We start from the raw sequence: 27,526 nt of genomic DNA, 5'->3' as shown, positions 1-27,526 counted from the left end.
AGTGACAGTAGGTTAGAGCGATGGCGTGGATTCAGCTTCTGCTCTTCTCTTTTCTCTCCTTCACTCCTCTCACTACACTGTCTCGCAGTGGTAAGATCTCCTCTTATACATGTTCTAAACAAGAACCACACATTAGAACCTAGAACCGACCTGCTGCGTTTGTTCACACATCCGTGGAGTTTTGCATTAATTAAGTTTTTTGTGTTTGTTGATGTTGCAAGGGTTCGATGATGAAGATTGGTTTGTGTAGAGGTTTTACGCAGTGGTTCTCAGAGTGGGGTTCTCAGAGAGGGGTTCTCAGAGAGGGGTTCTCAGAGAGGGGTTCTCAGAGAGAGGTTATCAGAGTGGGGTTCTCAGAGAGGGGTTCTCAGAGAGGGGTTCTCAGAGTGGGGTTCTCAGAGAGGGGTTCTCAGAGTGGGGTTCTCAGAGAGAGGTTATCAGAGTGGGGTTCTCAGAGAGGGGTTCTCAGAGAGGGGTTCTCAGAGTGGGTTTCTCAGAGTGGGGTTCTCAGAGAGGGGTTCTCAGAGAGGGGTTCTCAGAGAGAGGTTATCAGAGAGGGGTTCTCAGAGAGGGGTTCTCAGAGAGAGGTTATCAGAGTGGGTTTCTCAGAGAGAGGTTATCAGAGAGGGGTTCTCAGAGAGGGGTTCTCAGAGAGAGGTTATCAGAGTGGGTTTCTCAGAGTGGGGTTCTCAGAGAGGGGTTCTCAGAGAGGGGTTCTCAGAGAGAGGTTATCAGAGAGGGGTTCTCAGAGAGGGGTTCTCAGAGAGAGGTTATCAGAGTGGGGTTCTCAGAGAGGGGTTCTCAGAGAGGGGTTATCAGACTTGGGATTGGGGAGCCGCTGGGGTCCGTGATTTAATTTGAAATCCCAACCCACCATTATTAAACTGATGATTCCACTAAACAGCCAGATTATTAATGTTCCCATGTAGATAATGTGCCTAATATTGGAATTGTTGATTTCTGTTAATAAATCATTCTGTGTTTTTATTTTTCCTTTTCCTGTTAAAAGACTCTCTGAATGTCAAATGTTTGAGACCTCCGGGTTTTACATACAGTACATTAGATTCATGTACATTCAAGTTTTGTAATTTATAAAGATACCCTGGATTTTTGAAAAGAAAATGCAAACCATAAATGTGTAATATTTCTACAAAAGCTCATCTCTGCCATGTATGAGAAAATATCACACAGACTTATCTTGTAATTGCGAGTTAATATTACGCAATTGTGCGTTTTTTTTCTCTCATTTGTGAGTTAATATTTCACAATTACGGCTTATCTCACAATCACTTGGTAATATCACACAGTTGTGACTTAGTGCTTCTGATCCCAATATTCAAACACACTAAAGCCCAGCAGTGTGTAAATAAGCAGTATAAGCTACCTGGAGTATTCTGTTCAGCAGGGATTGTTTATTCTGGGAGAGCATCTGAGGGTGAGCAGGACAGCGAGTGTGTGGTGACGCTGTGGCTCGGTTAGGGTTAGACGATAGACTAATAAACAGCAGCACTATGTCACCTTAACTAACCTGTTGTGGTTTGATTACTGGACACTGAAGCACTAAGTCGCAGCTGTGATATTAACAAGCAATCATTAAGTCAGAATTGACAGAAAATAAAAATTGCAGTTGCGTAAAAATAAAATATTATGAATTATAATTATGTAATTGTTTGTAGTAAATGCAGATAAATATTTTTTAAAAAGTGCTGCTGTAAAAATGTACATTATATTGTGTGTTCTTTATTTAAAAATAAATTAATACGATTAATACGAGACCTTTAAAAATGGACCAGTTTTAATGTTGCTTCAATTTTTTTTTACAATATTATAGTTATATTTTGTGATGTCAGAATTATAGAGCTTTTATCTGGCATTCGATATAATTCTAAACTCAGGATCTGGTAAAGTTAGACATGACTGTGAAGTTGAACGCAGAGAGTTGGATTTAGAGTTTCAGACCCTGTCCGAGAGCAGGATGAGAGAGGGAGTCGTCCACTTGTAAGTGAGCTCTAGCTCAGACTCGACTCTGAATTGAGACGTGAGTGAAGCACTGTGTGTGTTTTGGGCTGGAGTGTTGTAGATGCGAGCTTCTAAACCAAAGCATAGAGCTGCAGCGCCGCAGAAATGACGTGTTGTCGAGACTTGCCGGCTCCGTGTTCTCTGTGCACGGGTGATTTTTTTTTATTTGGATGTATATTCAGCACTTTTTTAGATTTTTTTTTTCCCACTGTGACATTTTGTGCTTCATTGGGAACGATTAAAAGAGTTTTACAAGGATGTTTTCAGCCCTACACGCCCCCTCAGACTTTTTTTTTTGGTTCGTTTAGTTTCGTGCAGCATGAAAGCAAACCAAATAGCAAATGAACGACATGCAGCAAACGAAAATGAATGTGTCTGTGATTCTCACATAAATATCCTATATTTGGCTTTTTAGCATTTAATAAACCTGAGAGCTTTGCTTTGTACTTTGTGAGGAAAAATAAAACCCGACCAAGTTGCTGGATGATGTGCAGCTGGAGAATGATGAACGCTTTATTTATAATATGACAAAAAATTTGTTTTTTTATTCCAGTACCCACAGACGGTCTTGATGATGGTGATATTGAGGTAAAATGGTTTAATGTCACTAATTAGCACACAGTTCTTTCAACACTTAAAATACAATCTAAACTACACAGTAAATGCTACACATTAGTAATGTTTTTATTTATTTATTTTTCCTGCATCATAATTCAGAAATTATTAGGAAGTATTTGTGAGGGTGAGTACATCATTGTTTCATTCAATACCATCAACTTTTTATTTCTAACACTTCTGATACTGTGAAACTAGAAACAGAGTAAACAGGCTAATCATGATAAAGTCAGGCTTAATGGTCTTTATTCCAGTGGTGTTTATGTCCATGGTGTTTAGTTTAGAACAGTGGTGTTTATATCAGGAGAGTGATCTTTAGGTCAGTGGTGTTTAGACCAGGAGAGTGATGTTTCGGTCAGTGGTGTTTAGGTCAGTGGTGTTTCGGTCAGTGGTGTTTAGGTCAGTGGTGTTTAGATCAGGAGAGTGACCTTTAGGTCAGTGGTGTTTAGATCAGGAGAGTGACCTTTAGGTCAGTGGTGTTTAGATCAGGAGAGTGATGTTTAAGTCTGTGGTGTTTAGACCAGGAGAGTGATCTTTAGGTCAGTGGTGTTTAGGTCAGTGATGTTTAGACCAGGAGAGTGATCTTTAGGTCAGTGGTGTTTAGATCAGGAGAGTGATGTTTAGGTCTGTGGTGTTTAGACCAGGAGAGTGATCTTTAGGTCTGTGGTGTTTAGATCAGGAGAGTGACCTTTAGGTCAGTGGTGTTTAGACCAGGAGAGTGATGTTTAGGTCAGTGGTGTTTAGATCAGGAGAGTGACCTTTAGGTCAGTGGTGTTTAGATCAGGAGAGTGATCTTTAGGTCAGTGGTGTTTAGATCAGGAGAGTGATCTTTAGGTCAGTGGTGTTTAGATCAGGAGAGTGATCTTTAGGTCTGTGGTGTTTAGACCAGGAGAGTGACCTTTAGGTCAGTGGTGTTTAGATCAGGAGAGTGATCTTTAGGTCAGTGGTGTTTAGACCAGGAGAGTGATCTTTAGGTCAGTGGTGTTTAGACCAGGAGAGTGATGTTTAGGTCAGTGGTGTTTAGATCAGGAGAGTGATCTTTAGGTCTGTGGTGTTTAGACCAGGAGAGTTATCTTTAGGTCAGTGGTGTTTAGATCAGGAGAGTGACCTTTAGGTCAGTGGTGTTTAGGTCTGTAGTCTTTAGATCAGGAGAGTGATCTTTAGGTCAGTGGTGTTTAGATCAGGAGAGTGATCTTTAGGTCTGTGGTGTTTAGACCAGGAGAGTGATCTTTAGGTCAGTGGTGTTTAGATCAGGAGAGTGATCTTTAGGTCAGTGGTGTTTAGATCAGGAGAGTGATCTTTAGGTCAGTGGTGTTTAGACCAGGAGAGTGATCTTTAGGTCAGTGGTGTTTAGACCAGGAGAGTGATGTTTAGGTCAGTGGTGTTTAGATCAGGAGAGTGATCTTTAGGTCTGTGGTGTTTAGACCAGGAGAGTTATCTTTAGGTCAGTGGTGTTTAGATCAGGAGAGTGACCTTTAGGTCAGTGGTGTTTAGGTCTGTAGTCTTTAGATCAGGAGAGTGATCTTTAGGTCAGTGGTGTTTAGATCAGGAGAGTGATCTTTAGGTAAGTGGTGTTTAGATCAGGAGAGTGACCTTTAGGTCAGTGGTGTTTAGACCAGGAGAGTGATCTTTAGGTCAGTGATGTTTAGACCAGGAGAGTGACCTTTAGGTCAGTGGTGTTTAGACCAGGAGAGTGATCTTTAGGTCAGTGGTGTTTAGATCAGGAGAGTGACCTTTAGGTCAGTGGTGTTTAGGTCTGTAGTCTTTAGATCAGGAGAGTGACCTTTAGGTCAGTGGTGTTTAGGTCAGTGGTGTTTAGATCAGGAGAGTGATCTTTAGGTCAGTGGTGTTTAGATCAGGAGAGTGATCTTTAGGTCAGTGGTGTTTAGACCAGGAGAGTGATCCTTAGGTCAGTGGTGTTTAGATCAGGAGAGTGATGTTTAGGTCACTGGTGTTTAGGTCAGTGGTGTTTAGATCAGGAGAGTGACCTTTAGGTCAGTGGTGTTTAGGTCTGTGGTGTTTAGATCAGGAGAGCGATCTTTAGGTCATTGGTGTTTAGGTCTGTGGTGTTTAGATCAGGAGAGTGATCTTTAGGTCAGTGGTGTTTAGATCAGGAGAGTGACCTTTAGGTCAGTGATGTTTAGAGCAGGAGAGTGATCTTTAGGTCAGTGATGTTTAGAGCAGGAGAGTGATCTTTAGGTCAGTGATGTTTAGACCAGGAGAGTGATCTTTAGGTCAGTGGTGTTTAGACCAGGAGAGTGATCTTTAGGTCAGTGGTGTTTAGATCAGGAGAGTTATCTTTAGGTCAGTGGTGTTTAGACCAGGAGAGTGATGTTTAGGTCAGTGGTGTTTAGATCAGGAGAGTGACCTTTAGGTCAGTGGTGTTTAGGTCAGTGGTGTTTAGATCAAGAGAGTGATCTTTAGGTCAGTGATGTTTAGAGCAGGAGAGTGATCTTTAGGTCAGTGATGTTTAGACCAGGAGAGTGATCTTTAGGTCAGTGGTGTTTAGACCAGGAGAGTGACCTTTAGGTCAGTGGTGTTTAGGTCAGTGGTGTTTAGATCAGGAGAGTGATCTTTAGGTCAGTGGTGTTTAGATCAGGAGAGTGATGTTTAGGTCAGTGGTGTTTAGGTCAGTGGTGTTTAGATCAGGAGAGTGACCTTTAGGTCAGTGGTGTTTAGGTCAGTGGTGTTTAGATCAGGAGAGTGACCTTTAGGTCAGTGGTGTTTAGGTCTGTGGTGTTTAGATCAGGAGAGTGACCTTTAGGTCAGTGGTGTTTAGGTCAGTGGTGTTTAGATCAGGAGAGTGACCTTTAGGTCAGTGGTGTTTAGGTCAGTGGTGTTTAGATCAGGAGAGTGATCTTTAGGTCAGTGGTGTTTAGGTCAGTGGTGTTTAGATCAGGAGAGTGATATTTAGGTCAGTGGTGTTTAGGTCAGAACTCTGTGTATACTTTTGCTGTTTTCCTGCAGGCTTTGGTGAGGAACTGAAAAACTGCAATGCAAAATTGACTGAGAAAACGGATTACAGCTTTAACATCGGTCAGTAATCATAGATTTAGATATTATTATGATTTTTAAATTTTCGGGTTTTCGAATCTTCTGGAATGTTAAGGATTCTAGATTGCTGATGTGTTTTTATGGTTTTTATGGTTTTTATGTTATGTTTTTAAATATTGAATTGAATTTAAGGTTCTAGAATATGCAAGAATAATAAGAAGGGTTAAAGGTTATAGCATGTTAAATATGTTTTAGATTAGAATGGTGTTATTAAGGATTTAGAATGCATTAGACTGTCTAATGTTCAAAGTTCTAGTATAGTTGTTTTTAAGGCACTGAGATGTTTATAAAAATGTAATCCTCTTTATTGATGTTTGATGTAACCTGATGTTCTTCTGTTCTCCAGAGAAAGATCTGTTTGCTCTGAAGGAGCAGCTGAGGGTGATCAAGCTGTCTTGTATAAACGCCTCTCAGGCGTCCTTGGTGCAGGTCTCAGGTGAACGTCACGTCATCACGTTACCATTTATTTTTAACTTCAAATGTATAATATTGTGCAGTTGTAATGTTCTCAGTGTGCATGTGCAGCTCTGCAGAACCAGCTAGACACCATGCTAAAGAAGCTCGGGGAGAAAGCCACGGGACCTGCTGCAGCTGGTACGTACCCCTGTGTGAGGTGATTTACACACGCTGCTTGCACCATGCTAAACTGGTAGCCTAAGCTTCCATTATACTGAGTTATATTAGCCTTTTAACTCCAGTGTAAAACAAAACAAAGTCACACACCCTCAGGTGATCCACTACATCTGGAGTGAAGAGACATGGTGGACCTTTTATTTTTGGCTGAAATGTCTCTTTACCATATGTGTTCTAACCCCAAGTGTATTCTAATCCTGAAAGTATTATAATCCTGATCATGTTCTAATCTCGAGCATGTTCTAATCCCAAGAGTATTCTAATCCCAAGCATGTTCTAATCCCAAGAGTATTCTAATCCCGAGCATGTTCTAATCCTGAGAGTATTCTAATCCTGATCATGTTCTAATCCCGAGCATGTTCTAATCCCGAGCGTGTTCTAATCCCGAGCATGTACTAATCCTGAGCATGTTCTAATCCCAAGAGTATTCTAATCTCGAGCATGTTCTAATCCCAAGAGTATTCTAATCCCAAGAGTATTCTAATCCCGAGCATGTTCTAATCCCAAAAGTATTCTAATCCCGAGCATGTTCTAATCCTGAATATGTTCTAATCCCGAGCATGTTTTTTCTGTAGTGTTAAAAATCCTGCAGGAGTATGTGAAAGCTCAGAAGCTCGAGTTGGACCTTTTAGTGGAGACGGATCCAAAGAAGATCGCAGGTTAGTGATAGAACAGTAACAAGACAATAAATTCAAAGTGTGATAATCAGTTGACCCAACACAGCAGTTTTCCAGTGGTTCTCTAGAATGTTCTAATGTTTTACAATGGTAAAATCTTCTTGAAAAAAAAAAAAACATATTGCTGTTCTTTTGTTAGTCATGTGTCAGAAATAAAGGCGGTGTGTACATTTCCCACAATTCCCTGATCAGAGATGCAGGAACAACTGAAAAAGGCGAGAGCTGATCTGGAGGTGCTGGGTGGAAAGCCGAACGAGCTGGAGTGCCAAACAGAAAGCCAAAGTGCGTACACTTCTTCATAACCATAGTCATGTAAAAACTCCACTTTCTTCCATTTACTTCTCTTTAATCAGACCTTTATAATGATTTGTGATGTCACACCCCTTTAACATAATACTGAATATTTTTAAACGTTTTACATTTACTTTAACAGTGTGACATCACACACATCCTTCAGGACAGACATGAGTCAGAGTGATTATTATTATTATTATTATTAATACATGGACAGACAAATAAACAAATACACAGACAGGCAGAAAGACAGACAGATAAATAAATGGACAGTTTATTAGACAGACAGATATGTATAGAAAGACTGTAAACATATAAATAAATAAATAATTAGATAAATCATTTTATTGGTTATGTGTGTTGTTTGTGTTTGTAGATATTGGGAAGGAGACGAGTGAGAATTCAGACAGGATTTCAGAATTGCTTGGCCAGAATCAGTGTAAGAACACACACACATACACACACACACACACACACACACACAGATTAGTGAGTATGATTATTTCTTGGTTGTAGATTTGAAGGAGAAGATCGCTGACACGCTGTCAGAATGCAATGACCTTCAGGAAAATTACAATGGTGAGATTTATTATTATTATTATTATTATTATATAATTATTAATAAGTATATATATATATATATATATATATATATATATATATATATATATATATATACATACATACATACACAGTGTTTATACTTATACATTTATTTGTTTAATATATCTTTAATGTTACTGACTAGTGTACACTGTGATATTTGATTATCCTGATATTTTAATTTTAAATCAAGTAATGAAATATTCATGAGAACTGAATGAATGAAATACTCCTTTATTTGTTTGTTTGTTTATCTCTCTTCTTTTTTTTAACAGAATTAGTAGGCACTGTGGAAGGGAATACAAACATGAAACAGAGTGAGTAGAGCTGATATTACTACTGCACTTAATCCCTAATCCCTAACCCCTAACTTCTAATCCCTAACCCCTAATCTCTAACCACTAATCTCTTATCCCTAATCCCTAACCCGTAATCCCTAATTCCTAACCCCTAATCCGTTATCCCTAATCCCTAACCTCTAATCCCTGATCCCTAACCTCTAATCCCTAATCTCTAAACCATAATCTCTTATCCCTAATCCCTAACCTCTAGCCCTTAATCCCTAAACCCTAATCACTAACTCCTAATTTCTAATCCCTAACACCACCCCCTAACCTCTAGCCTCTAATCCCTAAACCCTAATCACTAATTCCTAATTTCTAATCCCTAACACCACCCCCTAACCTCTAGCCCCTAATCCCTAAACCCTAATCACTAATTCCTAATTTCTAATCCCTAACATTACCCTCTAACCTCTAGCCCCTAATCCCTAACCTCTAATCCCTAATCTCTAAACCCTAATCTCTTATATCCCTAATCCCTAACCTCTAGCCCCTAATCCCTAAACCCTAATCACTAACTCCTAATTTCTAATCCCTAACACTACCCCCTAATCTCTAACCCCCACCATAAACTCACGTCTAACCCGAAACCTCAACCTTTAATTCCAAATCACTGATCCTAACTTTAAAATGTAAGACCTAATTTAAATTCTAACTTAATTCTTACCCCTTAATCCCTGCACTAATCCCAACTATAACCGTAACCCATAATTCCTGACCCTTAAACCCTAATTCCATCTCTAAATCTTAAACTCTAAATTTAAAACAAACTTTAATCCCTAAACCCAACCCCCTAGACCTGACCCTTAACCTAAAAACTGTTGCTGCTCCTGGTCCTGAAGTGATCTGTGATGAAGAGTAACTGATGAAGTGTGTGTGAAATTTCCTGCTGCTTTTCCTCCACAGTTGTGGACATTGTGTCTCTGAAGCAGGAAATCAACAACCTCGAGGAAAGAATCCGATCCGAGATGTCCGAGTCCAAGAAAAATGGTGTGTTTTTACTGCACACATGACTTTATAGAGTTTATACATTAAAGTGAAAAGTTCATTTGCTGAAAGTGTGTGTGTTACAGAACTACAGAAAGAGCTGAGAGAGAAGAAGGAACAACTCAAGTTGAAGACGAAGGATATAATCGATCCGGACCAAAAGAAAAGTGTGTAAATTAAAAATAAACAATACTTAAGATCAATATAGACAGTAAAGATTTTTTTTTTATTGTGTAGGATATATACACAATGGTTTATTAAGTCCATCTGTGGTGTTCTCGGCCAATCAGAATTTACTTCCTGATGGATTTGTTTACATAATCACACATAAAATGTTGTGCAGTAAAATAAAGTAGTGAATATTAGATCATGCAGGTTGTTCCATAAAAGGTGTAATAATAACTTGTCTCGGTCTGTTCTGCTCAGCTCTGAGGATAATCTCCGAGTTGGACGAGCTGAGGAAGCTTCAGAATGAGAATGCGGGCGTGGACCAAATCAAAGGTGAGAGTAGCTTTAACGTCTTATAGACTCTCTAACAAAACTCCAGTTTAATCCGAAATTATAACATCGAGTGCTCGAGAAGCAAGCTAGCTAGTGTGCTAAACCAGGTAATGGGCATACTAACTAGCTAGCAAATCAATCATTTAGCAAACTGACTAGTTGATGTACTTATTGTATGAAATGTTTTGTATGTAATAAATACTTCTTAAGCCTATAAAGTATATTAAAAACAACACCTGTGTTATTCCTGTGTTTTTAAAGATAAGAAAGATGAATTGCTCGGGTTGCTCTCTGAACTGGACGACTCAAACCTGGCCAAAATCAGTAAGTTGAGCAAAGACTCTAAGCTTTGAGGTTAGCATTAACAGTTAGCATTTCAGTTGGAATTAAGATTCAGTATTAGGTTTAGATTCTCATAAAAAATGAGCGTTTTAAATGAGCGATGGTGGTGTGGTCGGCTTTCATTCACTTAAATATTAATAAAATCAAAAGAAAATGTACGAGCAATAACCCCACCCCCAGCCCCACCCATAATCCTGACATTAACCCCGCCGACAACCCTGACCTTAACTTCACCCAAACTATGACCTTCACAACACCCATAACCCTGACCTTAACTCCACCCCAACTATGACCTTCACCCCACCCACAACCCAGACCTTAACTCCATACCAACTATGGCCTTCACCCCACCCGCAACCCTGACATTAACTCCATTCCAACTATGACCTTCACCCCACCCATAACCCTGACCTTAACTCCATTCCAACTATGACCATCACCCCACCCACACCCCTGACCTTAACACCACCCAAACTATGACCTTCACCCCATCCCTAACCCTGACCATAACTCCATCCAAACTATGACCTTCACTCCACCCACACCCTGACCTTAACTCCACCCGAGCTATGGCCTTCACCCCACCCACAACCCTGACCTTAACTCCATTCCAACTATGGCCTTAACACCACCCATAACCCTGACCTTAACTCCATTCCAACTATGACCTTCACCCTGCCCACACCCCTGACCTTAACTCCACCCCAACTATGACCATCACCCCACCCACACCCCTGACCTTAACTCCACACCAACTATGACCTTCAACCCCATCCCTAACCCTGACCTTAACTCCATACCAACTATGACCTTCACTCCTCCCACAACCCTGACCTTAACTCCACCCCAGCTATGGGCTTCACTCCACTCACAACTCTGACCATAACTCCACCCCAGCTATGGCCTTCACCCCACCCATAACCCTGACCTTAACTCCATTCCAACTATGACCTTCACCCTGCCCACACCCCTGACCTTAACTCCACCCCAACTATGACCATCACCCCACCCACACACCTGACCTTAACACCACCCAAACTATGACCTTCACCCCATCCCTAACCCTGACCATAACTCCATCCAAACTATGACCTTCACTCCTCCCACAACCCTGACCTTAACTCCACCCGAGCTATGGCCTTCACCCCACCCATAACCCTGACCTTAACTCCATTCCAACTATGGCCTTAACACCACCCATAACCCTGACCTTAACTCCAGTCCAACTATGACCTTCACCCTGCCCACACCCCTGACCTTAACTCCACCCCAACTATGACCATCACCCCACCCACACCCCTGACCTTAACTCCACCCCAACTATGGCCTTCACCCCATCCCTAACCCTGACCTTAACTCCATCCCAACTATGACCTTCACTCCTCCCACAACCCTGACCTTAACTCCACCCCAGCTTTGGGCTTCACTCCACTCACAACTCTGACCATAACTCCACCCCAGCTATGGCCTTCACCCCACCCACACCCCTGACCTTAACTCCATACCAACTATGACCATCACCCCACCCATAACCCTGACCTTAACACCACCCAACTATGACCATCACCCCACCCACACCCCTGACCTTAACACCACCCAAACTATGACCTTCACCACATCCCTAACCCTGACCATAACTCCATCCCAACTATGACCTTCACTCCTCCCACAACCCTGACCTTAACTCCACCCGAGCTATGGCCTTCACCCCACCCACAACCCTGACCTTAACTCCATTCCAACTATGACCTTCACCCTGCCCACACCCCTGACCTTAACTCCACCCCAACTATGACGATCACCCCACCCACACCCCTGACCTTAACGCCACCCCAACTATGACCTTCACCCCATCCCTAACCCTGACCTTAACTCCACCCCAGCTATGGCCTTCACTCCACTCACAACTCTGACCATAACTCCTCCCCAGCTATGGCCTTCACCCCACCCACAACCCTGACCTTAACTCCATTCCAACTATGACCTTCACACCACCCACAACCCTAAACTTAACTCTGCCCCAACTATGGCCTTCACAACACCCATAACCCTGACCTTAACTCCACCCCAAACAATGATCTTCACCCCACCCACAACCCTAAACTTAACTCTGCCCCAACTATGACCTTCACACCACCCATAACCCTGACCTTAACTCCACCCCAACTATGACCTTTACCCCAACAATAACCCTGACCTTAACTCCACCCCAACTATGGCCTTCACACCACCCATAACCCAGACCTTAACTCCATCCCAACTATGACCTTCACTCCACCCACAACCCCGACCTTAACTCCACCCCAACTATGAGCTTCACCCCACCCACACCCCTGACCTTAACTCTGCCCCGTCTATGGCCTTCACCCCACCCATAACCCTGACCTTAACTCCACCCCAACTATGACCTTCACACCACCCACACCCCTGACCTTAACACCACCCAAACTATGACCTTCACCCCATCCCACACCCCTAAACTTAACTCTGCCCCATCTATGGCCTTCACACCACCCATAACCCTGACCTTAACTCCACCCCAACTATGACTTTCACCCTGCCCACACCCCTGACCTTAACTCCACCCCAACTATGACCATCACCCACCCACACCTGTGACCTTAACACCACCCCAACTATGACCTTCACCCCACCCATAACCCTGACCATAACTCCATCCCAACTATGTGCTTCACTCCACCCACAACCCTGACCTTAACTCCATCCCAGCTATGACCTTCACCCCACCCACAACCCTAACCTTAACTCCATACCAACTATGACCTTCACCCCACACATAACCCTGACCTTAACTCCACCCCAACTATGACCTTCACCCCACACATAACCCTGACCGTAACTCCACCCCAACTATGGCCTTCACCCCACCCACAACCCTGACCTTAACTCCTTTCCAACTATGACCTTCACACCACCCACACTCCTGACCTTAACTCCACCCCAACTATGACCTTCACACCACCCACAACTCTGACCTTAACTCCACCCCAACTATGATCTTCACCCCACACAACTCTGACCATAACTCCACCCCAGCTATGGCCTTCACCCCACCCATAACCCTGACCTTAACTCCATACCAACTATGACCATCACCCCACCCATAACCCTGACCTTAACTCCACCCCAACTATGACCATCACCCCACCCACACCCCTGACCCTAACACCACCCAAACTATGACCTTCACCCCATCCCTAACCCTAGCCATAACTTCATCCCAACTATGACCTTCACTCCTCCCACAACCCTGACCTTAACTCCATCCCAACTATGACCTTCACACCACCCACAACCCTAACCTTAACACCACTCAAACTATGACCTTCACCCCACCCACAACCCTAAACTTAACTCTGCCCCATCTATGGCCTTCACCCCACCCGCAACCCTGACCTTAACTCCACCCCAACTATGACCTTCACCCCACCCATAACCCTAACCATAACTCCATCCCTACCCTTGCCTCTAGCCCTGACCATAACCTTCATAACTTCAGAATCGAGTCATGAAAATTCTTATAAATCTAGCTGTATTAAAGTTTAGCTTTAAGTGTCTCGCTCTTATGTAATGTCACTCTTTCATCTCGTTCTCATCTTCCTCAGTGCTGAAGAACATGCTCTTGCTGTCAGATGAGTCTCAAATAAAGAAACAAATATCAGACCTCAAACAGCAGATGGACAAACAGGGAGCAGGTGTGTGTGTGTGATTTATTTTACTGTAATACAGGGCTAGAATGATATAACTACAGAGATATACTGTGTTCATGAAATCTGACCATTTCTTGATTTCATCATAAAGTTTACTTTTAACGTTTAGATATAAATATTTGATGTAAAGTTTAGAATTACAGGTTAGCATAATGTTTACACATAATGTTTAGTGTAAGTCATTAGCATAAGCATAAATTGCTGTAAAATTTAGATGTACAGTCTGGAGTTACAGTTTAGCTGTAAAGTTTAAAGCTTAGCATTAAGTTTAGATGTAAAGTTTAGATGTACAGACTAGGTGTACAGTTTAGCTGCAAAGCTTACAATTAAATTAAAATAAATTTAAATTTAAAGTGTAGCATAAACGTTTAGACATAAAATGTATATGTAACACTGTTGTACCATTATCACACCTAGAGTGTACCATGTCACTGTACTGTTGTTAACTAGCTGATTGGTGTGTGAAGTTACATACATTTGTGTATGTAAGTTAACATGGAGTGTAATTATGAGCAGAACTGCAGGAGGAAGTGAGGAAGAAGGAGGAGGAGCTGAAGAGGAAAACCACAGAACTGGGACAGAAGGACAGTGACATAGCCACGCTGAGTAAGTGCACTTCTTTACTAATGAAGTGTGGGAATATTCACTACATGTCCACTAGCAGCTACAGTAAATACAGTGAAATCCTTTAGACAAAGAGATCAGGGATTTGAAGGAGGAACTGAAGAACCTTAAGAAACAACTGAAAGACCTTGAGAACACCTCGGCGTCACAGCTCAGAGGTATTTCATCTTTTATTGTTGTTTATTTTCCGTAAATTTCAGAGGTCAATTCAGTAAATTTACCATGAGAGGAGTTTTAAATAATAAAATAATAAAAATTTCTGTATGTGTGGAACTGGACAGAACTGGAGAAGCAGCTGAGTGAGACGAGGAAGGAGCTGGAGAAAGGGAACAAAGCTCTGCAGGAGAAGGATGCAGAGTTAGCAAAGAACGGTGAGAAAATGGTCACAATATGCTAACGCTAACGCTAACGTTACATTCCTTCCAAAATCTCGCCACATCAGGACCTCCATCTTCACCTGACTTTTACTCCACTCTGAAGAACATAGTGAGAAGATCTGATGTGACTGCCCATGAAGAAACTTTGTATCGAGAGCAGCGTTAAACACAGCAGTAGATAAGTCTGATGTGAAGTCTGATGTGAAGTCTGATGCGAAGTCTGATGATGATGTAGTTCTTCTGATTAGAGTTTAATATTTAATGTTTCTGTGGTTGAAGTGATAAAGATCACGGAGCTCCAGGAGGAACTGAAACAGATTAAAGAGGAAGCCAACAGGAAAAACCAGGAGGCTGCAAAAAGGTTAACAGGTGGGGTTCATTTATCCACCATCCATCCACCCAGCATTCCATCCATTTATCCATCCATCCATTCATCTCTCCATCCACCCCTCTACCTGACCATCCATCCATCCACCCAGCAATCCATCCATTTATCCATCCATCCATTCATCTATCCATCCACCCCTCTACCTGACCATCCATCCATCCACCCAGCAATCCATCCATTTATCCATCCATCCATCCATCCATCCATCCATCTATCCATCCACCCAGCAGTCCATCCATAGCCATCCATCCATCCATCCATTTTCCACCCCTCTACCTGACCATCCATTTATCCATCCATCCATCCATTCATCCATCCATTTGTCCACCCCACTACCTGACCATCCATCCATCCGTCCATCCGTTTGTCCACGCTGACCATCCATCCATTCATCCATCCATTTGTCCACCCCTCTACCTGACCATCCATCCATCCATCCCTTCCTTCTATCCATTTGTCACTTCACTAAATTCCTTTATTGAGGTACTTCATTACTGTGGTTAATTCTTCCTTAATCTCATGATGTCAATGTTTTTTTTTTTAATTTTTTTTTTATTTTTCAAGCTTTATTTAAACTTGTATGAAGTTTTACACACTGTGTCTGTTCTGTAAATATAAATAACTATTTTATTAAAACAAAATTTCTTTTCCAGGTCTGGAAGCAAAGCTGAAGAAGGAAGAGGTGGAAAATAAAAGTAAGTCCAGTTTCCTTCAAAACCATTTGATCACTTTCTAAACACCTAGTTAGAGGGCAGAACAGTACAGGCTAACATGAAGCATTGTCTCACATGCTAAAAGCTAATTAGCTAACTAGCCACACGACCATGATGAAGGTTATGTGCAGGAAAGAACGACTCTTTGAAACACTGGAATTTGGGACACAGCCATTACAAGTGATAAACATTATTTTACTTTTGTAGGATTGCAGGATGAACTGAAGGAGTGTGATGAAGTCAAGAAATCTTACAACAGTGAGGAAATATGCTCTGTTTGCTTAAATGTTTTTTTAAACAATTTTTGTAACAATGTTTTTAACTTTTTAGTGTGTGTTTGTGTGTGTGTTACAGAACTGAGGGCTGACTTCGATAATACAGTTTCAAAGCTGAATGATACCCTGATTAATCAAGGTGAGTGAACGGTAAATAAACGTTTGTCAGAACATTATAATATGCATATTATAATATTATTATATTGTATGTATAATATTGGTATTTTTGGTTTCACCGTTTTCACCTTTTCCTCTTTCTTTATATTCTGCAGTGTTTACAATTCAAGCTCTCAACCAGGACATTAAGAAGCTGGAAGATAAAATCAGTTCATCGGAAGGAAATGTTGATGGTGTGTGTGACGTCACACAGCGAGGATTTAGTTTACGCACTTTACACTTGGTTTCTTTCTTCTGTTCCAGTTTAGAACTAGGAACTAGGAACGTGTGAAGTAGGAAACTAGGGAACAAGGAAGCTAGTAACTAGGACTAGAAAACTCAGAACCTAATAAAGAGTCATCAAACAATGAACTAGGAAACCAGCTACCAGAGTACCAGGCTAAGAAACATCACAACTAGGAGCTATTATTGTTCAATACAGAAAAGTAGGAACTGTGACTGGGAAACTAAGTGCTATGACAGGAGAATCAGGAAGCTGGAAAGTATGACTTGGGAACTAAATATCAGAGAATCAGGGTACCGTAAAATTATGGAACCAAAGAAACAAGGAACTATGGTACTGAGAAACTAGGAACTATGACTAGGAATCTGGGAAGATAAGCATAACTATGGAAACTAGTATCAAGGATCTAGGAAACTAGGAACTATGACTAGGGAATACATCAATTTATACAGGAGGAAACAGGAGCTAATTTAGAACCGTGGAAATGGGAAATAGGAACCTGTGAAAAAGACAATTTATGGAACCGGAAAACTACAAACTGTGACTAGGAAACTAGGAATCAGGAAGCAGCTAACTGGGGAAAAAATAGAATCAGGAAACATGAACTAATTATGACTAAGGTACTATGAACCTAAGAAACAAGGACCTAGGGTAGGCTACGGAATGCAAGAACATGTGCCTTAGGAAACAGGAAACAAACTAATATTGGAACCAGAGCACTAGGAACTGGGAACCTGTGAGAGTATCAAGAAACTAGAAGAAGAAGAAGAAAGCCTTTGTCACAAACAGTGAAATTCTTTTCTTTACATGTCCCAGGTTAAGGGCCTTGCTTAAGGGCCCAACAGTGGCAGCCTGGTGCTGGGGCTCGAACCCCAACCTTCTGCTCAGTAACTCAGAGCCTTTACTAGTGAGTGGCCACTGCCAGAACTATGATTAGGGAACTAGGAACCTAAGAAAGAGATAAGTAGAAACATCAGGAAACTAGTAATAATGGCTAAGGTACTAGGAACCAGGGAACCAGGAAACTAGGAACCATGACAAGGAAACTGGAACCTAAACAAAGAGAACAGACACACACTGGAGAACCTGGATCAGGTCGTTGTGCAACACACAGACAAACCAGTGGGTTCATACACACTTGATAATAAATAGGAGATAATAATTACATGGTGTCAGTGATGGGGATAGTGCTCCACCCCCAGCAGTGAGGGGAACCAGAAGCAGGAACTGTGGAGAACCAGAAAACCAGAAGATGTCATGTTCTGTTTTTGTTTCAGAGCTGAATAAGAGACTGCAAGAGAAGAAAGCAGAACTCGAGGAGGCCGAAAAAAAGATAAAGAAATGGAAAGGAGAATCTCTCAGATGTAAGCAGGATGCTGATTCCGTCAAAACACTTTGTAGAAATCTGGATTTGTGTTTATATTTACATGATTTAAGACTTTTTTCAACAATGGTTTAGAAATAACAGAAATAAAGCTATATGATTTTTGATTTCCTCTCGTTTGCAGTTCTGAAATTACTTGAGGAATTGAGAAAGGTGAACAGGAAGCAGGAGCAACACATCAAGGAGTATTTATCCCAGATTAAACGTGAGCTTGATGATTATTTTACAAAAAAACTCACACTATGCAGTAATGCTATTGTAAAGTTAAAAAACCAGTTGTGAATAAAACAAGTGTGTGAATGCAGGATTGGAGAATAACTTGGAGGAGATGTTGGCTCAACTGTCGGCCTCCGAAAACGAGAAATCTAAACTGGGTGAGTGTTAATTTGTTAATGTATTATTATTATTATTGTTATTATTATTATCATCATTATTATTATTTTGCTTTGGTGTCATTGCAAAATAGTTTGGACTTATTTTACCTTTAATTTTTAAAAAAGTACTCTCTCTCACATGCTCTTTCTCTCTCTCTCTCTCTCTCTCTTTCTTTGTCCAGCCATCCAGGTGATCTTTCTAAAGGAGGAAAAGGACCAGTTAAGGAAAGCACTTGCAGGACTTAAAGAGGAGCAAGCGGAGAAGACTGCAAGTCAGTTCCAGCTTAAATCTTTCCACAAAATAACTGCAGCGTAAATAACGTGTGATCTATCTGAAATTGAACAGAAACTGATGAACAAGCTGAATGTTTTTAAGGTTTGGAGAAGGAGATAGAAGAGAAGAATAAAGAGATTGCATTCCTAAAGAGAAGCGGCTGTGGAGCTGACAAGCTCAGTAAGTGTTCAATTACAAAATAATGATTTTATAAAGAACAAATGTGAGCAAGTAAAGACTCTTAGCGCACACGTTGAACCACATCATAGCAAGTTTGGTTTATCAGGACTCGTATCCATTATCATAAACCAGATCATGTGAAGATCCTGGCAATCAGAGTGACCCCGTCCATAAAGAGAAACAGGGAGAGAAACTGCCTGGAGGTCGAGATCGTAAAACTAGAAATAAACATGAGTTAGGAAAGTAAGAGGTAAAATACACAGCAAACACAGGGGCAACTGGGGCATTTAATTAGTGTCATTACAAGAAACCACAGAGCAGATACTGAAGAAAAGCAGGAAGAAGGAAAGAGCAAGGATCTTCAGGGTGGAAGATGAACTGAGAAAGAAGGATGTGGGAAAAGAGGACTGTGAAGCAGGGATGGAGGAAACTCTGAAATTAGGAAACACTGCGCTTTTTTCAGGATACAGCAGAAACTCAGAAGAGGAAAGAGGAAGGTTCTTCAGGATGGAGTAGAAACTAAGAAAAAGCAGGAAATAGAAATGAGGAGTGTTGGAAATGTGAAGCGGGAATGGAGGAAAAGCTGGAAGTGGGAACAGCAGGTTCTTCAGGGTAGAATAGGAAGCAGGGAAAGCCTGAATCAGGAACGAGGAGGATTGTTCAGGGTGGAGCAGGAGCTAAGGAAAAGCAGGGAAGACGAGGGTCTTCAGGGCGGAGCAAAACCTGAAGAAAAGCAGAAAAGCAGGATTATTCAGTTTGAAGCACATACTGAGGAAAAGCAGGAAGTGGGAAAGAGGAGATGAACTAAGGGAAATCAGGATGTGAGAAAGAATAATTTTAACTTTATTAGTTTATGTTTGTGAGTGTGTGTACTGTGTTTACATATACACAACAACAACAACCACTGAGTCCCTGATCAAATCCGGGGTGGAAGGCTGGAGCAAGACCGAATCATCTCTGCAGATAGAACATTAATGTCAGTGCGATGTGCACAGTTTACGACTCAACAACACAGCGTGCAGCTCGTGCTAAAATGGAAAACTGCTCCTTTCAGCCATCCTGGAGTATCGTGTGATTTAAAACCTGTTAGTGTTGTAAGACAGCGCCACCTCCTGATGATGATGTCACTATCGCCATGGAGATTTTCCTCAGTCTGTGTGTGTGAACAATTGAGTCAAAGTAACACTCCCTGCCAGATCCGTTTTCATCAAATAAATGTGACGAGGACAGCTTTGTCGTTTAGTCTTTTTATGAAGATCACAGTGTTTAATCATGTTTTACGATATTGTCACAGTGATTAAACCTTATTCCTGTTCACCTAGCGTCAGACTATATGTCTCTGCATAAATATACTGCGTTACTCTGTATAACTGTTTATCACATGATTAAACTCAAATTCAGCTTAACTCATATCTGTCTAACACTTTTTTTCTGAATGGTAAAGGGGTGTCTGTTCTGTGTCCGATCCACAGAGAATCAGATATCTAATCTGCAGCAGGAGCTGAGGGCCAAACAGCGGGAGCTGGAACAGCTGAAGAGAGAGAACGCTGCACAGATCAGTGGTGAGGAACTAAACAAGGCTCCGCCCCTTGTTTGTTTGTTTGTTTGTTTGTTTGTTTTATTGATTTATTTTCTTCATCACAGAGCTGCAGGAGCAGCTAACTGAGAAGAACCGCAAACTGGAGGACAGCAAAGCAGAACTGAAGGAGCTCGACTCGCAGAAAGCTAATCTAAGTAAGAGAATAATTCAAGATTTTATTTATCTTTACCAAAAATATTCTCAAATATTAACATTCCACCCTCACTATAATCACATACTCATTACAATCACTCTGTCTTCTTTCTTTCTTTTTTTCTTCTCTCTCTCTCTGTTACTGTGTGTGTTAGTTGAGCAATTAACTGATCTGACTGAACAGTTGAAAGAAGCAGAAGCCAAAGAGAAAATCTCTGAAACTGCACAGAAACGCATCTCCGGTACACAATCTGCTTTGTTCAGTGTATTATTATTTTATTGTACTTTTAATGTCTTTTTTAATTTACTTATTATTTATTTAATTTTTAATTTCTGACCTGAACATTTCCAACTGTAGCCTAATAATGAATTTGACACATTCACTGTTATTTATTCATTTTAATACCAAGCCATCAAAAAACATCGAAAATGAATCTGCTTTTTCTCTAAATTGAGGTAAAAAGCCTGTAAGTGTGTGATGAGATTTTCTTCTAAACAGAACTTGAAAAGCAGCTGAAGAAAAAGGAGAAGGAACTTTCCGACCTGAATAACAACGACGCAGGTGAGAGATCTGTTCCTACAGCCCTGTTTTAGGAGCGACACATTAGTGTGTGAATGAAATTCACACAGTTCAGAGAGCATTTAGTTCCATGTGATACAGTTAAACACTCCACCTGTCTCAGTACTAAATTACTGAGTCTTTGGAAAAGGATTGCAATGTAAAATACTGGTTTAGTTTAGTTGCGTTTATTTTCCACAAGTTGGCGTTCCCTCAGACAGGAAACAGGAAGTGCTTGCTGAGGTATGACAGTGATGGTGGAATAAGGAACAGGGCATAAGGGATGAGGACGTGATCAACACACCGTAAAAACAGCATCACTGTGCAACATCAATTATCATACCTTTGAGAAATATCTATATACATTACTGTGCAGATGTCTTAGGCACGTGTAAAGAAATGCTGTAGAGCAAAGATGCCTTAAAAAATAATGAAACTAAATGTTTCTACATTTAAAAAATACTATAAAGAGCAGGAAATAATAAGGAAATGAGCTGTAAGTGTTACTGAGCATCTTGCAGAAGCAGCCACAGTTCTTCCGGAGACTTTGACTGTCGACTCGCTTCTTATTTCTGCAGCGAAACCCAGCAGCCTTCATTATGTTTTTATCTGAAAAGTGTCTCTTATGGAATCTGCTGCTTCCTTTACTGACATACAAACATTTTTCTGTAGCATTTCATTTTGTGCTGGAAAACTAATGTTTGGAATCTAAAATGTTTTTGTACTGAATCAATAATGTAGAAGCCAGAAAATAAACATCTATAACAAAGTTTGTACTAAAAAAACACAAAAAAGGGTGCCAAGACTGTTGGACAGTACTGTATATATTTAATATGTAATTATTGTCTCATATCTGTCAGTAGGTAGTATCGATTTGTGTCAGGGTATTCCTAATTCATCTTGACATGTTATCAATCCAAGCACTGAATATCATTTTCATAATTTCAGACATAACTCTGAGCTGAACTCCTCTCACAGGCCGGGTGTTATTTATTATTATTTATTTATATTTCTCGTGATAAAAGATTTATATTCTACAAGGTCTATAGATCTTGTTTCTAATTGTAATCGATTAATTAATTAATTCATTCATTCATTTATTTATTATTTGATATGTAAAAGTTTGCTTTGTTCTTTAAATAGAGGAGAAAGCCTGTAATTCTGTGATGTGATTTTCCCCACAAACAGAATGTGAAGAGAAGCTGAAGCAGAAGCAGAAGGAAGTTTCAGACCTGAATAACGATAAATCTGGTGAGAGATCTGTTTCTCCACTCAGACTCCATCACTGATATAATGGATGAAACTGTGATCAGTATGTGAAGAGACGATACAGACAGATTAAAAATTAAATAAAAATAGTTTATTTAGTTACACCTGGGTTCTATACGTTGACTGTCCCTTGATGAAGAAAGAATTGGACTGTATATGATAAGGCTCGCTTTGTGCACAGGGGCATTGTCATGCTGGAACAGGTTTGAGTCTCTTAGTTCCAGTGAAGGGAAACTGTAAAGCTACAGCACACAGAGACGCTCTACACAACTGTGTGTTTTAAACTTTTTGGTAACAGTTTGGGGATGAACCACGTATAGGTGTGATAGTCAGGGGTGCACATACTTTTGGCCTTATAGTGTATGTTTAAAAAATATCTATATGTACTGTATGTCATTACATTATGGACCAATCTCACGGTTTAATCAGTCTCTCTTGAGGTGTCATTGATCTGCCACGAGGTATCTTCATTTTGTCTCTAGGAGTTATCAGTCCACCTCGAGGTATTCATCACATGGTATTTTCTAGGTATTAGTGATCTGTGACGAGGTATTTTTAGTCCATTCCAGATAATAACAAACACTATTTCAGACTAAATGAACCTCCGAACTGAGCTGCTCTCAGAGGCTGCATGTTTCTGTTAATCTGCTACACTATATTCTCACAGTCAAGCTGCTGGTTTATTACGCACTGACATGTATTCGGTTTTCACATGATTTTTTTCCCCAAACAGATCTTGAAAAGCAGCTGAAGAAAAAGGAGAAGGAACTTTCAAACCTGAATAAAAATTACGCAGGTGAGAGATCTGTTTCAATAATGATTAAAAAAGAATCTGCTTTTTTCTCTAAATTGAGGTGAAAAGCCTGTAATTCTGTGATGTGATGATTTTCTTCCAAACAGATTTTGAAGCACAGCTGAAGGAAAAAGAGAAGGAAATTTCTAACCTGAAGAATAATAACGCAGGTGAGAGATCTGTCTCTGTTTTCTTCCCAGACTCATATTAATGTGTGAATGAGAAAGTGAATAGACAATTCAGAGAGCATAAAAATCAGATAAAAATAGTTTGTTTAGTTTCGTTTTTACATGTTGGCTTTCCCTCACGGAAGGAAGAATTGGACAGGAAACAGGAAGTGCCTGCTGAGGTGTGACAGCAAGAGTGGAATAAGAAACAAAACGTAAAAAATAGAGATGTGACTATCATTACAATAAAAAAGAAAAAACTGTGCAACATCAGTTATAATTCTTTAGTAAATTATCTATATCCACTGTATATATTTACAGTTTTATTGAAAAGTTTGGGCATCCCTTGCCAAATTACACATTTTGTTGATTTTTGAAGTGCATGCACAGCATGTTTAAGATCTACCTGCATATTTCCAATGATGTTCATGTCAGGGGACTGTGAAGACCATTCCAAAAGCTTCAGCTTGCATTTCTTGAAGTAGTTCATGGTGGATTTTGAAGTATGTTGTGGATCATTGTACTGTCGTAGAAGACAGTCTCTTTTCAGCTTCAGTTTCTTGACTGATTGTGTCACATTTACTTCCACAATTTGCTGATATTTACTAGAATTCATTTTTCTGTCATTTTTCTGATGTATTATCAGTCCATCATAAGGTGTCTGTATTGAAGTACCACTGATTTATAATAAGGTATCATCAAGGCATTAAGGTATCCTAAGCACATCTCGAGAAACCATCAATCCCTCTCCTGGTATCATCTGTTTATCTTGAGGTGTTGTTTGAAGGTGTTATTGTTCCACCTTGAGGTACCTTTAATCCTTGTGGAGTTATCATTTATCTGTAGTGGGGTGTCATTGATCTGTCACAAGGTATTAGAGATCCATCACAAGGTGTCATGTATTTGATTATCACATGATTGTCTTCCAAACAGAACTTGAAGATCAGCTGAAGCAAAAGGAGAAGGAACTTTCAAACTGGAATAACAACAACAAAGGTGAGAGATCTGTTCCTCCACCCAGACTCCATCACGCTCAGATTATTCTCAGTCCAGTACAGTGTGCTCCTATTGGATGAGAACATGATGGAGTAGTAGAGCTATTATCAACCCCACTTCAGCCTTTTTGGGCTTTTATGGATCAAGAAACATTTGCAAATGAATAGTTTGATCATTTTATTCTGCAGGGTGTCTGAAAAGTCAGGAACAAATGAGAGTAAATTAATTATTTACAACGTATGCTCTACTGCTGCTGTACTGTGTTTTTGCAGATTTTGCTCAACATCTTTCCGTTGGTTCCTGACTTTCCAGACACCCTGTATATTAAGACTTTTGTTTCTGTTTTTTTCTTTACTCCATTAACCCATTATTTTCTGTGTTTTCTGTAGAGTTGAAAGATGAGAACGAGCGTCTGCGTGATCTTGTGACGGGACTGAACAAGCGAGTCAAGGGAACAGAGAGTGAGACGCTTTAGCTCAGTCACTTTCATCTCATTTCATTACTTATTTTAATTATTTTAATTGTTTATTGATTTTGATATGATGTTCTCCCAAACAGAACTTGAAGAGCAGCTGAAGCAAAAGGAGAAGGAACTTTCAACCCTGAATAAAAATTACGCAGGTGAGAGATCTGTTTCTCCACCCAGACTCCATCACACTCCATTATTCTCAGCATGTTCTTATTGGATAAGAACATTAGCGGGCAGTAGAGCTATTATCAATCCCACTCGAGATCCATCCCGAGCATCAGAAGCATCTTTGGGGGCTTTTATTGATCTCTCTCTCACTTTATTCTATATTAAGCCTTTTGTTTTATTCTCTAGTGCATTAACACTTTATTTTCCATGTTCTCTGTAGATGTGATTAACGAGAACGAGCGTCTGCGAGAAGACTTGAAGAGACTGAACACCCGAGTAAAAATCCTGGAGAGTGAGACACTTTAACTCACTCACTTTCATTAAATTCATTCTATTTATTTAAGTGAAGGACAATTTGTTTGTAAATAAAGTAAATAGTAAGTAAATTGTACTAAATAAATTGTACGTCTAGTTTATGATATCCTTTACTGGTAACAGATAATAATGTGATTTCGTTTAAATGATATAACTTATGTGTGAATGAAACTGTGAACAGGCGATTCAGAGAGCATTTAATTCTATACGAGGATTTCTCATACAGTTAAACATTCCACCTGTTTCTGTATGAAATTATGGAGTCTTTTTTTTTAAGGTACCACTGATTTTGAACTATCTCAAGCACTGAATTTCAGTTTCACTGTTGCAGGCTTTCACAAAACTCTGAGCTGAACTCCTGACTCCTGACTGTTCCTGTTATTCTCTTACACTGTATCCTGAGAGTCGAGCCACTGAACACTGTTTTATTAAATACTGTATTTGATTTTTTTTCAAACAGAAAGTGAAGAGCAGCTGAAGCAAAAGGACAAAGAAATTTCAGAACTAAAGAAAAATAACGCAAGTGAGATATCTATTTCTCCCCAGACTCCATCACTCTTTATTATTCTTAGTCCAGTAGTGTGTGTTTATTGGATGAGAGTATTAGGGATCTGTTCCTGGATTTAATAATCCATCTCGAGCATCAGCAGCCTTTTGGGGCTTTTATTGATCTTGGGATTTTTATTGATATTGAATAGTTGACTAACTTTACTCTATATTAAGCATTTTGTTTCTCTTTTATTACATTTGTGACACTAACCCTTTATATTCTTTGTTCTCTGTAGAGAGTATTGATGAGAACAACCGCCTTCAAAGAACTGTGACGAACCTAAAAGATCAAATAAAGAAGCTGGAGAGTGAGACACTTTAACTCAGTCAATTTCATCACATTTCATTACTTTGAGTAATTTAATTCTATTCGTGGGCCATAAGCGACATTCTCATTCATCATATCTTTGGTATAATGTGTTATAATAATTTAACTCATTTAATTAATTTAAATATGTATTTAATTGATTGAACCTTAAGCACTTCAGGAGGATAAAATGGCTGTGTATAGTAAATGAGTAAAGGAGATCAACGTTAATCAGGTTGAACACTGAATTGTGTTAAATTGTCTTGTTTTTCTTTCATAACACCCTAAACAGAGCAGGCAGTTACAGTGAAACCACCAGTAGTCACCATCGGTAAGTGAAGATGTAATATTACAGTGTTTGGTTAAACACTTGGTTAAATTTTATTTTCTATTTTTTAATAATGATCTAACATGTCTATGCATTGATTGAGAAATTTATTTTAATAAATTTATTTTAATATTTTAGATAAGTTTGTAAACTAAGGCTTTACTTTGATGTAAGTGTAGTTTGGCCACGCCCACTTCACTGGAACTGTTGGACGCAGACCAAAATCTGACTTAGCAAGCAAATAAAAACTAACCTAGCTTCACTTGTCCCCTCAGAGGCTCTGGAGTTTGACCCACAGACTGCTCATAGGAGACTCCAGATCTCTGATGATGGACGGTCAGTGCGAGGTGTTCAGTACTCAATCGCCCGCTATGATGACCCAAGGCGCTACGAAACAGCGATCGCTGCCCTCACAAAAAAGGGCTTCACCTCGGGGAGGCCATACTGGGAGGTACAGGTGAAAGACCGTTCATGCTTCGTGGTGGGAGTAGCGGCTGAATCAGCACCCAGGAAAGGGGAGATCAGGTACAAGCCCAGTAATGGGTACTGGACCATACAGAAGACAAACAAGAATCACTATATGCTAGATGAGCAACCTGTCCTGCTCCACCTCGCAGACAAACTCAATGTCATCGGGATCCAGATCGACTTCTCCACGGGGGGGATAGCCTTCACCAACGCCCAAACCAGAGCAGCCCTCTGCACGTTCAGAGGGAACAGATTTACACAGAAGCTGTTCCCGTTTGTGGCCACCTGCGGCAAAGAGGGTCCAGAGGACTGGCCCATAGAGCTGCTGGATACTGCTTTGGCACCATGGATCAACTAATAAGTAACACACACACATTGCTATATACGTCTTTAAACAATGATTACACCCTTGTAACATTTGCATTATTTCTTAAAATAAAAAAAAAAAGTTTTGCTTTCAAGTTTCCTTGTGTTTTGTTTCTGTCTGTGTTTGAACCCGAGCCAGCAGAGTTATAGCAACAAAAAATTAATATACATGAATATGCAAATTAGAAACACCCCCTGATATTGCATTAGCTAACTTAGCTAGCTGATTAGTTAACTGCTAGACTACTAGCTTA

General features: G+C 40.3%; 1 protein-coding gene across 1 annotated transcript; it reads left to right on the top strand.

Moving 5' to 3' along the window:
* LOC128316988 (repetitive organellar protein-like) lies at positions 1-27,360 on the top strand. Its single transcript, XM_053230129.1, has 44 exons — positions 1-90; positions 2,573-2,607; positions 2,737-2,761; positions 5,602-5,670; positions 6,035-6,124; positions 6,214-6,282; positions 6,897-6,980; positions 7,191-7,280; positions 7,669-7,731; positions 7,809-7,871; positions 8,171-8,212; positions 9,143-9,226; positions 9,310-9,390; positions 9,650-9,724; positions 9,986-10,048; positions 13,693-13,782; positions 14,314-14,403; positions 14,490-14,579; positions 14,703-14,792; positions 15,078-15,167; positions 15,840-15,881; positions 16,107-16,157; positions 16,254-16,313; positions 16,447-16,524; positions 17,852-17,938; positions 18,083-18,163; positions 18,264-18,332; positions 18,515-18,604; positions 18,709-18,786; positions 20,259-20,348; positions 20,431-20,520; positions 20,674-20,760; positions 21,018-21,080; positions 22,266-22,328; positions 23,080-23,142; positions 23,247-23,309; positions 24,240-24,302; positions 24,692-24,763; positions 24,861-24,923; positions 25,160-25,231; positions 25,715-25,777; positions 26,040-26,111; positions 26,403-26,441; positions 26,714-27,360. The coding sequence occupies exons 1-44, from the start codon at positions 21-23 to the stop codon at positions 27,262-27,264; spliced, it is 3,603 nt and encodes a 1,200-aa protein (XP_053086104.1). The 5' UTR covers positions 1-20; the 3' UTR covers positions 27,265-27,360.
* Positions 27,361-27,526: the final 166 nt, after the last annotated feature.

Source organism: Pangasianodon hypophthalmus, chromosome 26 (assembly GCF_027358585.1).
Source record: "Pangasianodon hypophthalmus isolate fPanHyp1 chromosome 26, fPanHyp1.pri, whole genome shotgun sequence".
Classification (NCBI taxonomy): Eukaryota; Metazoa; Chordata; class Actinopteri; order Siluriformes; family Pangasiidae; genus Pangasianodon; species Pangasianodon hypophthalmus.
This window is presented reverse-complemented; position numbering and strand designations above follow the sequence as displayed.